This window comes from Limanda limanda, chromosome 9 (genome assembly GCF_963576545.1).
Source record: "Limanda limanda chromosome 9, fLimLim1.1, whole genome shotgun sequence".
In the NCBI taxonomy this organism is placed as follows: domain Eukaryota; kingdom Metazoa; phylum Chordata; class Actinopteri; order Pleuronectiformes; family Pleuronectidae; genus Limanda; species Limanda limanda.
Genome location: NC_083644.1, coordinates 10,089,153 through 10,103,410, shown reverse-complemented (window position 1 = coordinate 10,103,410; position 14,258 = coordinate 10,089,153). Strand labels below are relative to the sequence as shown.

At 38.7% G+C, this 14,258-nt stretch overlaps 1 protein-coding gene across 1 annotated transcript; it reads left to right on the top strand.

The window, feature by feature from the left end:
• The first annotated feature begins 4,431 nt into the window (after positions 1-4,431).
• On the top strand, positions 4,432-12,072 carry r3hdm4 (R3H domain containing 4). The gene is made up of 8 exons (XM_061077660.1): positions 4,432-4,592; positions 7,132-7,289; positions 7,534-7,655; positions 7,908-8,025; positions 8,111-8,196; positions 8,528-8,613; positions 9,102-9,157; positions 9,509-12,072. The coding sequence occupies exons 1-8, from the start codon at positions 4,552-4,554 to the stop codon at positions 9,610-9,612; spliced, it is 771 nt and encodes a 256-aa protein (XP_060933643.1). The 5' UTR covers positions 4,432-4,551; the 3' UTR covers positions 9,613-12,072.
• The last annotated feature ends 2,186 nt before the right edge of the window (positions 12,073-14,258 follow it).

Here is a 14,258-nt window from a genome sequence, read left to right as displayed (position 1 = left end):
AATGTCCAAAGCAAGTTGTTATTGCACTGTGATGCACTGTTACATATTTATTTCTTTCAGTATAGGCATGAGACAAACATTACGTATATGAAGGGTTTCATTCCAAAATTCAAACTGTTACATGAAGTTAAAATGTATTGAAAAAGGCTGAAATTATGCAAAATTTTAATGGAGTTTGTCACATTTTGGAATGGAAGTCTTTACAACCAAATGTACTTTAATCATATGAAGCTTGAACAGTTCTACTTGAATTGTAGTTTAGGATTATATACTGTAAGATGTACATTATATAATGATTATATATTAGTGTAGCGAAACAACAGGTATGCTTGTGCTGTGAAAGTTTTGTCTTGAAGGAAAATAAAACCTATATTGTTTCCTGTATTGTTTTTTTAAAGCACTGTGTTGTGAGTCCAGTTCACTGCATCATGTGTAAGTCTGGAAGTTTTTCTTCGTCATGGTGAGGATGAGTGTGGGTTGAGGAGGGAGCCGCCTCTGTCTGTTCACACTGGGTCCGACCACAGGTGTCTCTGTTGCCGATCCACTGTTTATAAAGAGAAAAATGTATCTTTATTTTTACGTCTCCTGCTTAGCATTTACTGTGAAAGCAGCTTTTAAACATTGGATGGGGCCAGTTTGAGACCATCATGTAGCATTAGTGTCTCTTAAGGACAATAGCAAAGGAAGATGTCTTAAAAGTAATTATAATTCCTTAGTACTTGTTTATAAAGACGACATCCAAATGGTCCCTTTCGTACACCACAGTGTAGGCTGCGTTTTACCCTTCGTTGATCTGCTGCCCGACCGTCTTCTCTCTCAAACGTTGTTCACTAACAGTCATGAGGAGGTGATCAGACTGGACTCGTCTCAACGGTCCTTCTTCATCACCTAATCCTCTCCTCTTCCTCGCCAGCTTCTGCGTGACAGTCTGCAGCAGAGCGTCCAGACTGGACAGGGAGATGTCAGGAAGACAGAACTCAGCAGATCTCTGGGGAAAAAAGTCAAATCATTCCGACACTTTTTTTGCTCAGAGGTGGAAGATTCACGTCTGCAGATTATCGGACCAAACTCAACTATTGTTTGAGATTTCTCTAACCTCTTTATTGTTACTGTTACTTGTCTTAAATTATCATTAGCAACTCAATATTTTTAAAAACTTTAAAAAGCATAAACAAATAAGTTTTTAAGTTAAAGTAATACTTTATAATGATGAGATGTTAGTGGTATTTTTTAATTTCAATTTTTTATTTGACACCTCTGCAACCTCTGGCTCGGTGTGGATCTCAACACGTCTGTTTGCTTGATACAAATATTTTTTAAATTTCAAAATCTCTTTAAATACTCAAATTAAAAGACTTTTAATTTGTATTTTACTATGTTGTTGTATAATATGACCCTTTCAGTGACTAAACAATTTTGTCAGGAAGTGGCCGTAACTTCTGGCTTTAGAAATGTCTATTGTGCAAAACTTTGACTTCAACATTTCCTCTGAACTCGTGTTGATGCAGATTCTCCAGGCTGCAAACAGAGATTCATATAAATCTCACTCTAACGGAAATGTTGACACTTTTGCCTGTGAAGTTCAGGTTTCAACTGATTTTGAATATACATTTGTGTGGTTTCACTCACACTTTTGGAGAACAGGACATTATCTGTCCAGGGCCTGCTGTCTGACCCTTGTCCTGTAGCTGTTGTGTCACCTCCACAGCCTTCACTTGTGCATCCTCGTGGAGAGGTGGTGGTTGTTGTTTTCTCAGATGAACCGATGGGAGGTAGAGGTGTTGGGAACCTTTTGGTCACGTGATGGTCACAACACTCAGGAGCTGGTGCAAGTTCCGTTATAGGCGGCAGCACAAACAAAGGATTGAGTGATTGTTTGCCTTCATTGGTCAATCCTGCGTAAGAATCACTTGTGGTGAATACTTGTTGCTTTAATTTGCTGAGAGATGGATATTTTGTGTCTGTGGTTGTTGGTTCCTCTGTCCTTGTGCAGCTGGTTGCTTCCTCTTTCTCCTCCTCCTCCTCCTCTTCGTCCTCCTCCTCCTCCTCCTCTCTGGCTGCAGCTAAAACATGCATTAAATTGACACAAAGCTTCATTACATTTCCCGATGTCTCACATTTAGCCGTGCCCTTCTTTGCTGTGGTAACTTTCTTAATCCTCTCCTTTGACTTCACCTCTCTCATCCTGGGAGGGTATATCTTCACTTCACCCACGATGATCAGAGGCGTGTCTGCTTCGTACTTTTCCAGTCCCACTGTTTTCCTTTCTTTCCCCATCACAGAATCTGGATAAAACCACATCAGGTAATCTTCTCTGATGTCTTCCAATCATCTCCCTCAAAAAAAGGCTCTTGAAATGATTCCAAAAATACTGTTCAGACTCCACAGGATTTAGTTTTAGTGGCAGAAACGTCTCAGCTCCTTTTCAGTCCAGCAGCAGTGAGAGAAGTCTCAGAACAATCAGATGCTGCAGCCTATTAAACTGGCTGTTATGGTAACATGAACACAAACTCCAGTCACTGATGCACGGGTGGAAAAAAGAAGATTGTTATTTTTGATTTGACATCAATGCCTAAAGGTCCAGTGTGTAATATTTAGGTGAAAGGGACATGTTGGTAGAACCTGAATATAAAATAATTCAAGTGATGTTTTCACTAGGATTCACTTGGTCTGACGTTTTCAATCACATCTTTATAAAACTTCCTCTCATTAGCTTCACACTACAAACCCGGTGTGTGTGTGTGCAGTAGAGCTCAACAGAGCCGTATAGTTTCATCTCTGATCCATGCAGCTTCCTTCTACCAAGTTTTGTGGTTATTGGTCCAGTAGTTAGTCTATAGGGTTTTTATATTGTGTTTTATTTACATTGTATATATTGGTTTATTTTTGTTGTGCGCTGGTTGCTGGTTGTACATCAAATTGCCCTTGAAGGATAATAACGATTTTCTTTTATGGACAGCTTTAGTTAATCACAAGCTGCACAAACCAAGCAAGAGCAGCAGAGGAACCCAGCAGCCAGCAGGGGGCAGCCTCAGGACATCACATGGAAACAAGCAGCAGCAGACTGTGATTCTTGTAAGGAGTCAGAAGACAAGTTTGGAAACTACTGGGTTATTCTCTAACAATAGTTTTTTAAAGCATGTTAAATCATCCAGTATCTAAAATCCCAAAATATAAAAGTATCTTTTAAGCAAGGTAGTAAAGTAGAAAATATTTTTTCTGAAGTGTGTATAAAAAGCAGCCGGGATAGAATGACACGGACACACACACACGATAATTTGTCCATCTTGTTATTTTGCTTAGTTCCTCACTCGTGTCAGAAAGCGGTGTGGCCTAGTCGTTAGAGCGGCCTTTCTCAACAAGAAGGTCGCGGGTTCGGTCCCCAATCTTTCTTATCTTCATGCCGGCAATATACTGAACTCTTAAAATTGGCAGGATTTCAATCACCTATTAATTGCAAAATATATTACACTATGTAAATTTAAATTAATTAAATATAAAAAAAGGAAAAATTAAATTAAATTAACTTAATAAAAAAAATTTTTTAAACTGCCCACGCAATTCCTGCGCAATGGGCTTCTGCGCAGGATGTGCGCAATGTGCTTCTGCGCAGGATATGCGCGCAGTTTTTCAATTGAATCTAATTTAATTTAATTTAATTTTTTTATTTAATTTAATTTTTTTTTAAATATATTTAATTTGAAATGGTTATGGTTCATTTTTGTTTTTAAATTTACATCTCGTTAGATATTGTGCAATGGTGGTTGAAGTCCTGCCAACACGACAGCCTGCCAAACTTTAGCAGTTACATTAACATTAAGGATTGGATTACCTGCTCATTCCCATGAGAAACAAAGCACAGGAAGAAGATGCAGAAATGGCACCTGTAGACTCAAATCAAATAGTGTGACATTTGTATCCCTCTCTCAGTCCATCACTTTGATTCAGATTAAAAGATTTCAGGTGAAGGATATCTCATGAATGCTGCAGAGAATTAGAGTGAAGTGTAATTTTCCTATTTTAAAGTGGAAAGAGTTTGAATTGTAGTAAACTAACAGAGTGAGAGAGTGTATGTCCCAAAAAACAAAGCTGATGATCTGAGGTTTAAGACTTGTCACCTGTATATTTGCATGCAATAACCGTAAGTCAATCTATAGGTCTATCAAACAATCATATAGGCTTTACAGGACATATGCACTTATTCCCTTTTTAAGGATAGGTGGAATTATGCTCAGTTTAATAACTGTAAACTTCCATCATTTGTAAATATGCACCGTTATCCCCAGGAAGACGAGACAAAGTGATGCATCCAGTTGAGCTTTTGAAAGTAAAGGTTATAAAATGAGGAGCTCTGTGACAGATGTTTAAACTCTCTGTGGAGGCGGAGTGATGACTCTGCCTCTTCCTCCTGTCTTTGTCCGCGGTGGGAGGAGCCTGTGTGCTGCTAGCTGCTAAACTCAGTGCCTGTTTAAATCTGTATTTCTCTCTGTTTACCTCCCGCTAGTGCACAAGGTGACCTGCCCGGTCGGTGTGCCTCCCCCCACCGGAACAATGGTGGTTCTGTCAAACAGCAACGAAGACCAGGACTACATGTGAGTCTCCATGACGGGTCATAACACGTTAGCACGCTAGTTAGCATTAGCCTGGCTTTAAATAGCTCGGGAGCTGTAAAGTCAGGGGCTGTGGGCGGCTGCAGCAGCTCTAACCCAGCCTGGTGAATATCCAATAAAAACAAATCCATAAACTCATATTTGCTAGTTCGGTTTGTTGCTAGTATTCAGATTGAAGGTTCAAGTCGTGTTGAAATCCCTCGTCCCTGTGTTAGCATTGCAGCTGGTGTGTAGCTAACCAGCTGGGTGTGTTGTTGTTTGCATTGATTCCAGGGAAATGTGTGTTTCTGCAAAAAAAATCCTGTATCCCGGGCGATTCCCACAACATGTTACATTCATATCTACTATGGGTTTAAAACATAGACTCTGTCTGTGATAGAACATGTCAGACTGGAACTATGGGTTTTGTTATTATTATTGTGGGGAAACGTGAATAATCCAGACAGAGGTTATTGGACACTGCAGTGGTGTTTATAACCTGCAGCCTGAACATGTCCCTTCAGTTGAAGATCATGAGACATGTCCTCACACAGGACACTGACCTACATGTGGAGCTGCTGCAGGAAGCTGCTCTGATCCATTCACATACCTCAGAGTCCACTGGTGACATAGATAGATAGATAGATAGATAGATTACTTTATTCATCCCCGAAGGGAAATTAAGTTGTCATAGCAGCCGGTATATTTGAATACAATAAAATACAATACAATAGAATAAAATAAAAAATATTGAGGTAGAAAGAATAAAAAACAGAAGCACAAGATAAAATAAAATAAAATAAAATAGGTAGATAAGGTGCAGTGGCAAGATGATGGTAATAGTGCTGATGATATGATGGTAATGTTATTGTTAGACAGTATATAAAAATAGTACAGTATATATAGTATAGTAGTTATACCAATATAATAGCAGTATATAGTAATAATGGCAGCAACAGTATATATAATAATAATAGTAATAGTAATATAATAATAATAATTATAACTTGTACACATGTATAAATATGTGTATATAGACTTATGTATATAAAGAATATACAGAGAGTATGATATAATATATGATATATAGTAGAGGTATGAATATAAGTATTTGACTATACAATAGGTAATATAATATACTATGAGTGTAAGAATATGTAGACAGAGTGTGCAAAAGACAATATTATTGTATAAAATGATATATAATATCAATATGGTTTATATGAACACATATCACATATGATGTGAAGTAAGTGTATATGGAGCGGAGTGTTGTACAGGGTACACAGTGCAGGGAGACAGGTTCACCTCAGCCACAGAGGTTGAGATTTCAGGGTTACGCACGAATAACAGGACGGACATCCAGGAGACTTGATGGACGGATGTGATTCAGAGAGAGAAAGAGAAGACAACGTTGATCCCTACTTCTGGAGCTTTCTCTTACATTTTTCTTGATTTCTCTGAGAATAATTCTTCCACCTTGGTAATAAGCATCAGGCATATTCAGGGAAGAAGACGAAGATAAGAAGAAGATACACTTTATTTATCCCACACACATGCACAAACATACTCATGCAATTAGTCCTCTGCATTTATCCCATCTGGTGTGAGCAGTGGGCAGCCATGTACAGCGCCCGGGGAGCAGATGTTGGGGGAGTAAGGTGCCTTGCTCAGGGGCACTTGACAGGGTAGGGAGAATAGTCTTTTGGACAGATCCAGGTTCGTCTTTATGTTGTTATTCTATCCAGGTTTTGTTGAAACTCCGTGGAGTCGAACCGTGGAGTCGAACCAGCATCGAACCAGAGACCTTTTTCTGCCAGAAGTCCAAGTCCAAGTTTCTGCCACTAGTCCACCGCCTCTCCCAGGGGACTGGCATCTATGGGTGTTTGCAATTTGATGCAGATCCAAACATTCATCTTTAGTGGATTGAGATGTGGTTTCATAAGGGGCCTTGTAGGCAGGAACGATATGTTTTTTTTTCTTTTTGACTCAGAAATCTGCTTATTAGCATCTTAGTGATACAGCAGATAAACATCCATTTCTTTCAGACCAACACACAGAAACTAATGACTGCTTTTTTACATGCAGAAGTCTAGATTAATAATGTCATCCTATCTAAACCAAACAGTTATAAATATGTTTGTATTGATTAAGCGCTCTGCTGCTTGAATGCTGATAAGGTCGAGAACAAGCAGCACCAGTCCTTACAGTGGTTGCCTGTCAGTTAAAGATAAGTTCTACTTGTCCCTCTTGGCTACTTGACATAGAATCAAGGGGGTCCCATGACTTCACAATATGCTGAACCTATTCCCAACAAGGTGTGGATAATAATCTCCTAATAGTCTCAGCTACAGTATTTTAATTCTCACTCAAATCACCCTATGCACCTGTGACATAGAGTTGAATGATTTCTGGAAATAGAAATAAAAAATCACTGACTTAAAACAATGTGAGGAAGGTATTGAGCTACAGCTACATCCCTTCAGGATATAATTGTGTGATTAAATTGTCTAAATTGACATCCTGTTCTCTGTCTCCTCAGCCTGATAGAGGAGCGTAAATGCTCCTCCCTGCCAAACTCTCCAGCCAAGAGAGTGTCTCCCAACAAAAAGAAGAATTTTTTTATCAACCAAGCCATCCGCAACTCGGACCTCACTCCTCGAGCCAAAGGGAGGAAGAGCCTCCGCCGCCTGGAGAACAGTGAGCTCTCATTTCATATGATCCGATTAGAAGATGCTGCAGGAAGAACTATGTCAGAAGATCCGTTCAGTCTCACATACCATTAGTAGAATTATTTTCACCTGCAAAAAAATGTGTGAAAAGACCACTTACATTGAGTTCTCTGTTATCTGCTAAATTAACACTTTGAATATGTAAATCTGTCAGTGAAGTCATAGACATCATCAATCTCTATTTGCCTCTTCTCCCATTCTCTGGAAACCAGCACGCTTTCTTGCAAATCTTCTCGAGAAGGAGGATTGCTCCACAGATGATCTGGAGGTTTGCAGTAACCCGGCCATCCCCTCCATCTTCACCGAGGCCTGCACCAACAAAAACTACGTAGAGGTAAAATAGTCCCCACCTGCTCATCTTACAGGTAAACTAGGCAATATTTAGGGAGTGTATACGGTAACATGTAAAAGGTTTAAAATTTTGTCACTGACTGTTTCTTGGAGGCTTTACGTCCCAATGTAAACTCAATTCTGATGTAAAAAATACCAGTAGAAAAGATTAGTTCTTTCACTCTTATCCAGCACTGCTCTGTTGTGAGACCTGATTCTGTACTGAGTAGTTTGACTTCCTGTCTTGTTCTTCCAGCCATGGAGCGACTTCATGAATTGCTCCGGTGAAGAGCAGGAGAAGCTGCTGTCTCTCCTCGAGCAGGAGGAAGCCAAGAAGAAAAACCCCAACCCGCTCCTCAAAGACCAGAGGAATGGTGAGTGTCTCAGATTGTGTTGTGGCTGTCAGTCGGTTGTTGAAAGGACAGACCCTTTGTTTGACCATCACTCATCTCTCCACAGTGAATCCTGCCTTCACTGCTCAGGACAACTTCCAGAGGATCGACCGCAGGCTGCGAGCCACTCTGAAGCGGAAACAGATCCCACTGGTGAGTAATGTCTTCTTCTCATTGAGTCTGTGTCGTGTACAGCAGCCTCACACTTAATCTGAGTTGTGATCCGATCTCTTGTCAGCATTTTTGCCATCAGTTCATGATGAAGAGACGTTATCCTCTTGTTTGTTTATTAGACCAAACAAAACATTTTAAGATGTGTTCGCAAATTAGTATCTTTCATAATTTCAGATTGGAGATAATAACCAGCAGATTAATCCGAAGATTATCAAGTATAAAAATAATCGTAATATGATTGTTGTGTAGATGGAACCTTGAACGTCTCTTCCCTCTTGACACCCACTGTGTTATTTATTCCTCTTCACAGGGAATTCTTGAAGTACTTGAGGAAAATCTCCTGAGCTTCTTCAACACTCAAGCTAGCTCAGTTTACACAACCAAGCTCGCCAGCAGGTAGAATTCCTTCATATATTTATAAATATATGTAAATGCTAAGATTTGTCTTCCGTGATATATGTTCACCCTGTTTCCTGCTGATGCATTTACCAGCCCACGATCACGAGAGATAAAATCCTGCCTCCGAGTCTTATAAACTACCGTGGAGGGGTTTGTTCTGAAAACCTCTCAAACTCATAAATGTTTGATTGAGCTTCCTGGATCATATTTCACATCTCACCAGAGCCTGAAACAGCTCGACTCCACTTCCAAAGCTCTTGGATGCTTTGAACACATTTTACTCTCCTCCTCAGCTCCTCAACGAAACACAGTCTCCCCACCTGGAGTCATATTACATTACACAAAACCTTTATGGCACCAAACAAAAACAGGACGTGAGAGAAAACAGGCAAACATATGGTTTATTTATGGATCTGTGTGGTGAACAAACGGACGAGGACACTGAGGAGAGGAAAGTAATCTCTCTGTTTGTGTTTGTGAATTAGCTTTGAGAGGCTGCTGCTTCACGCTGTCTGCCAGTACATGGACCTCGTCTCTGCAAGTGAGTGGAAACACAAACCAACACACATGTTTATTACAATACGACAGAGAATCCTGTCTGAACATCAGGCAGCAATTATTTAGTATGTTTCTGCTTCTTTTGTTCATTGACATAGATTGTAAATAACAGTTTACAGGTATTTATGCATTGATGAAGCTACTGGCAGAAAACATCAGTTAACTGGCAATAAAAGTGTTATTGACACAATGTAGCACATTAACGTTTGTACACAACAGACTTTTAACTTGCTAATTTATCTTGTGTTTACATTAACTCTTCGGTTTCAGCCTGTTTGTGTTTTGAGTCACCTGAACGAGAGTAAAGTCTGTTTGCTGTTTGTCGGATCCTCAGGCACCGACGACAACGGGTCGCGTCAGACTGAAGTGGTGAACAAACAAGACGAGTTTCTTCCTCCCGCACTTCTGCTGTCGGCCTACCTGGAGCAGATGAGCTGAGGCCAGGGCCGCGCCCGAGCTCCCCTGCATGGCTCCGCTGCAGGCGGGAGAGGTAGATGAGATGCACAATGTGTAAAGTCCACAAACAGAGCTGAACGATACCTGCTTCCTTCTGGATGCTCTGGTAATTTCTTTCAATTAATTTGATTGACAAACCGATCCATATTTCATTGACACCTGCATATATTTATAAATATATCCTAGGACTATATCCATAGACTGTGTATAAACATGGACGCTGCTTCTCCACATTCTCGAACAATCCAGAAATGAAGAAAAAAGTATTGGAAGTCATTTAAGTCGGTGCATTAGTGATCTGAAGCAGCGAGGTCCCGTGGATTCGACCAATCACCAATCAGTCTCAACTGTCAATCATGAGGTTCACTCATTAAAACAACTTTTAAATATAATGTGATAAGAACGAACTAAAAACCAAACATCTTTAACAAAATGTATTTGACGTTTACTTTTTAGTCTGGTCTGTCCCATCTGCTAACATGGGTGAGGCGGTTGTTGATAAGGTGGTGAGCAGCCATGTCGTCCATATTTATATACAGTCTATGATCCTGATAGTAAAAGTTTTGTTTTCTGGTGTAATTCATTGCACCATGAATTTATTTTCTTTAAGAACAAATGAACTACTGGTCTCACAAAACACAAGAAGGCAAACAAAATGTAGGAAAACATGCCTGCGTGCATAAATACCAAAACAAAGATGAGACAGAAAGGAAAAAGTCTGTGACTCTGGCAAAGAATAAAACTACAGGGTCACGTTTTCAGAGCGTAAGTGAGCCTCTTCTCTCAGTTACAGTTATTTCTGTTTACATGGCACGGTGCTACGATTCACCGTGTTGATCCTCATATCAGTCTGATACAACTTGAGACAAAGTGGGACTCTCGTCAAAGCCCTGCCTTCACAAGAAGAGTGTCAATTACTTAATTTTCCATCAATTTAAGCTAAGTTCATAGAACATATCATGTTATGTGAATATAAATAGCAACTGCACACAAGGTAAACGTTACTGTTTCGATAGGTTCCATTGGTTAGAACTGTCTTGTGAGCTCATATTTAATATTTATTGCAATTGTGAACAATTTCTTAATAGCAAATAACGACTTAAAAACAAATTAATTGAAGGTTTACTCAGAACCCATTTCCATGGCTGTTGGACGCTGCAGGGCCAGTGATGTCTGACCCTGTGTAAAGGTGCTCAAGGAGGAAGTGCTCTGTGGCATCACTGGATTAGCCTGTCGGATTTGTGTAAGTAGTGAAGTATGAAGCATGAATATTTATCTTCTCTTTATGCACAGAGTCGTCACTCATCATCGTAGGTATATAAATGTCTGTCATCAAGAGTGTAAAATAACAGACTCTCATAACTTGGTATTTAAACTGATTCGTTTTCATAATCATCTCTGTTTGCTCTCTGTGTACGATTTCTTCGGGATGTGCTTTTGGGGGATTTTTTTTCTTTTCTATTTATCTTTCTCTGATAGCTTTGTCTCCCATGGTCCACACCGCTATGTTTTACGGTTACCATCTGAGGGGTATGCTCACTTTTCTTTCAACCAAAGGGTCAATATTGAAACAGCCAAGCACAGCATGCATAATAACTGTAACATAAAACAAAATTTCTTTTAGTTTTTTCCCTAGTTAAGATGAAATTAGTGAAGATAAGAAACTATACTTTTAGATTCACTGATGGATTTTTACAACACGCACAACATTAACTCAGTGTACACCTAATCACACAACTTCCCTCTTATATGAGCTGATAATGGAGTTTGAGCTTAAACTGTGTGTACCTACTTTAGTAGGTATGTTCCAATGATATGAATTCGACTGAAATAACTAGATTTAAGATGTTTTGATGGCAAAGACCTGCAGAGTTTTGAATCTCCTATACGAGTCAATTCTGTCTGAACAGTTACGACACCAGAGAAGCACTTCTGCCTTAAGTACACATGTTTCCATCTGTGTATATAGATATTTATACATTTATACTTGACTGGATGTAGGAAAGAGGTATCCGGGTTATTTAAATAATAATGATCCCAGATTACTTTTCATGCTGCTGCCGGCAGTGTAAAAAAACTTGACTTATTGGTGCATTTTGTCAACAACCAAAGTTTGTGTGTTTGTTCTCAACTTCTCAGGCTTTGAATGTCTCACTCTGAATGTCATGTAGTGTCATTTTTCTGTGTACTGTAAAATCGTCAAAATGAACTTATCTAGATCGTGTTCACCCCAGAACCCCGGGGTGCTGCCAACTTTTTAAATACTTGTAGACGTAGTACTGCTATAAATAATGAACTCACGTAATTGACTTGTGCCAACATAAAAAAAACAAAAGCTTTCTACACTCAACTGTAACTTCCGTGTGTATATACTGATGTGTGCATCCCTATTTATAGGTTTCACTGCTTCTATTAAAGGATTCAAGATCTTCTTCTCTCTCATTTCACTGTGTACTTTTTACTTCATATACTGGAAACCATGTCTGTAAATATGTTCTTCAGCTGTCTGACTTAACTTCATACATATGTATAGATATCAGGGAGAAGTTCACAGATCTACTACTTGACATAAAGTACTAATACCTCGCTACATAAATATAACAGTCATACAAGTCCTGCATTGAAGTGCACACATGTTATATAAAAGTACATTTAATATTAAAGTAAGACTGGCTCCCTCCAGTATTTAGTATTATATGTTTTATATTACTGGACTTTTATACTATATTAACATGTTGTAAATGTATTTTCCTGTTGGTCATCCTCAAGTGAGATGACTGAGGTGTAAAGGCTAGAAACCCCTTTAAAGTATAAGATTAAAAAGATAATGTATCTTTCTAAATATCACAAAATCCAGTGAAAAGGGTCAAATGCTCATTAAGGCTCAGCCTCACATCCACTGTTTCCTACCGAGGATGTAAATCACAAAGTCACAAATATAGGTTTACATTTAAAAAGGTCCTAAAACAGTTGGACACTGCAGATTTTAGCAGATGTTTTGGAATAGAGAATGTATACTTTTATACACACTATGTCCTGTGTACAGTATACAATTTTTGAAAAATTCTAAAACATGTAAAAACAAAGAAAGAAACAGACAGAAATCACACGAAATATTAGATTCAGGAACAAATCCCTAATCGAAAAAATTATAACTGTATTATTTGTTGTTATAAACACTAAATGTCAGCACCTAATTTTCCTGTTTCTAAACAAGTTTTGTGTCACCTCTTACCAGTAGATGGCGCACTACTGCCAAGAAATGCAGGTCAAGAGTTCCCACAAGTTTCAGAATTTATCACAGAGCCAATGTGATCATGTTATAAAAACGTGTATCAACTATTTGAATGTGTAGTTTGTTTTATCAGTTTTTCAAAGAGGCAGCTTTAAAAGATGTTTTTTTTCAGGTGATAGAGGTAAAGATAATGTGTGATGTGTCATCTGTTTGATGAGAAGCTTAACCTGTTTAAGAAGAACGAAAATCAGCTATTTGATTGTTAGTCATCGGACCTCAATAGTGGCCATATCATCGTAATTACAAAATGTGGGGGAGAACCCAAAAAATTACCGTTATTATAAAACAAACAGAAACCGCATAGAAAAAAGAGAAGTGGCAGTAATAAGATCAACTATAGTTCACATGAATCTCACAACGGTCTGACAAAGGCTGCTGATTGATGTTTAACTGAATGGGACCTCAGGTCTTTCTTGTATTCACAGGAATTTGTCTCCTTATTGAAATCTATACTGGAACATATACCTGCATTTATTCAAAAATGATCATGACGTCATGTATCAGAGACAAGTCTGATTACTCAAAAACATATTTTATCAAACATATGCTACATATACAATACAAATTAATGAATGTTTAAAAATGTAAATATGAAGTTAACTTTTCACTAGAATATATATCCGTAAATATAATATGTTTGTGTTAAATATGCAGACATTTTAAATCACACTATTGATATGCTACTGGAGACTTGTTCTGGTCAGTTTTGAAATGTTTTGACTGAATGTCAGGTTATATGTATTGATAATAATCTGAAAAAGTCTGTTGGATTATTTCTCAAGTTGAAATGTCTCTGTTTTGCACGTTGTCCTGGTATCGTAGACAGTTCTTGTCTTGTTTTTTGATGCATCATGTCCTTTGTGGGACCACACCCTGCAGCAGGAGACTCGCTCCAGCTCAAGCACATCGGCCCTCTTTAATTATTTTGGTATCACGTGTGAAATTATAGTTTTCTCTCCCCACAGAGACCTGTTTGAATTTATTCTCATCTGTCACTGCGTCAGGGCCATGAAGGCGCTTCTCTCTGGGATCCTGTTACACATGATGAGGCAGAGGGAGGATCGTTTACTCTTTTAAATATCTTCCAGCTCTTTATTTTAGTAAACAGCTGTAGCCACTCAGCACTCACTGTAAATGAGGAACATGTAACGTGGCAGGTGACTGTTGGAGGGTGTCAATAATGGAATGAGGGCAGAGAGAAGTTTATGTAACTGGCTGAGCAAATGTTTTTCTTTTCCTCTCTTAAAATATACAGTTTTAACCGCAGGGTTTGGTCTATGTGTGATTGTACTAGTCCTTTATTTACCTTGATAAATTATACAGTTTTTGTTTG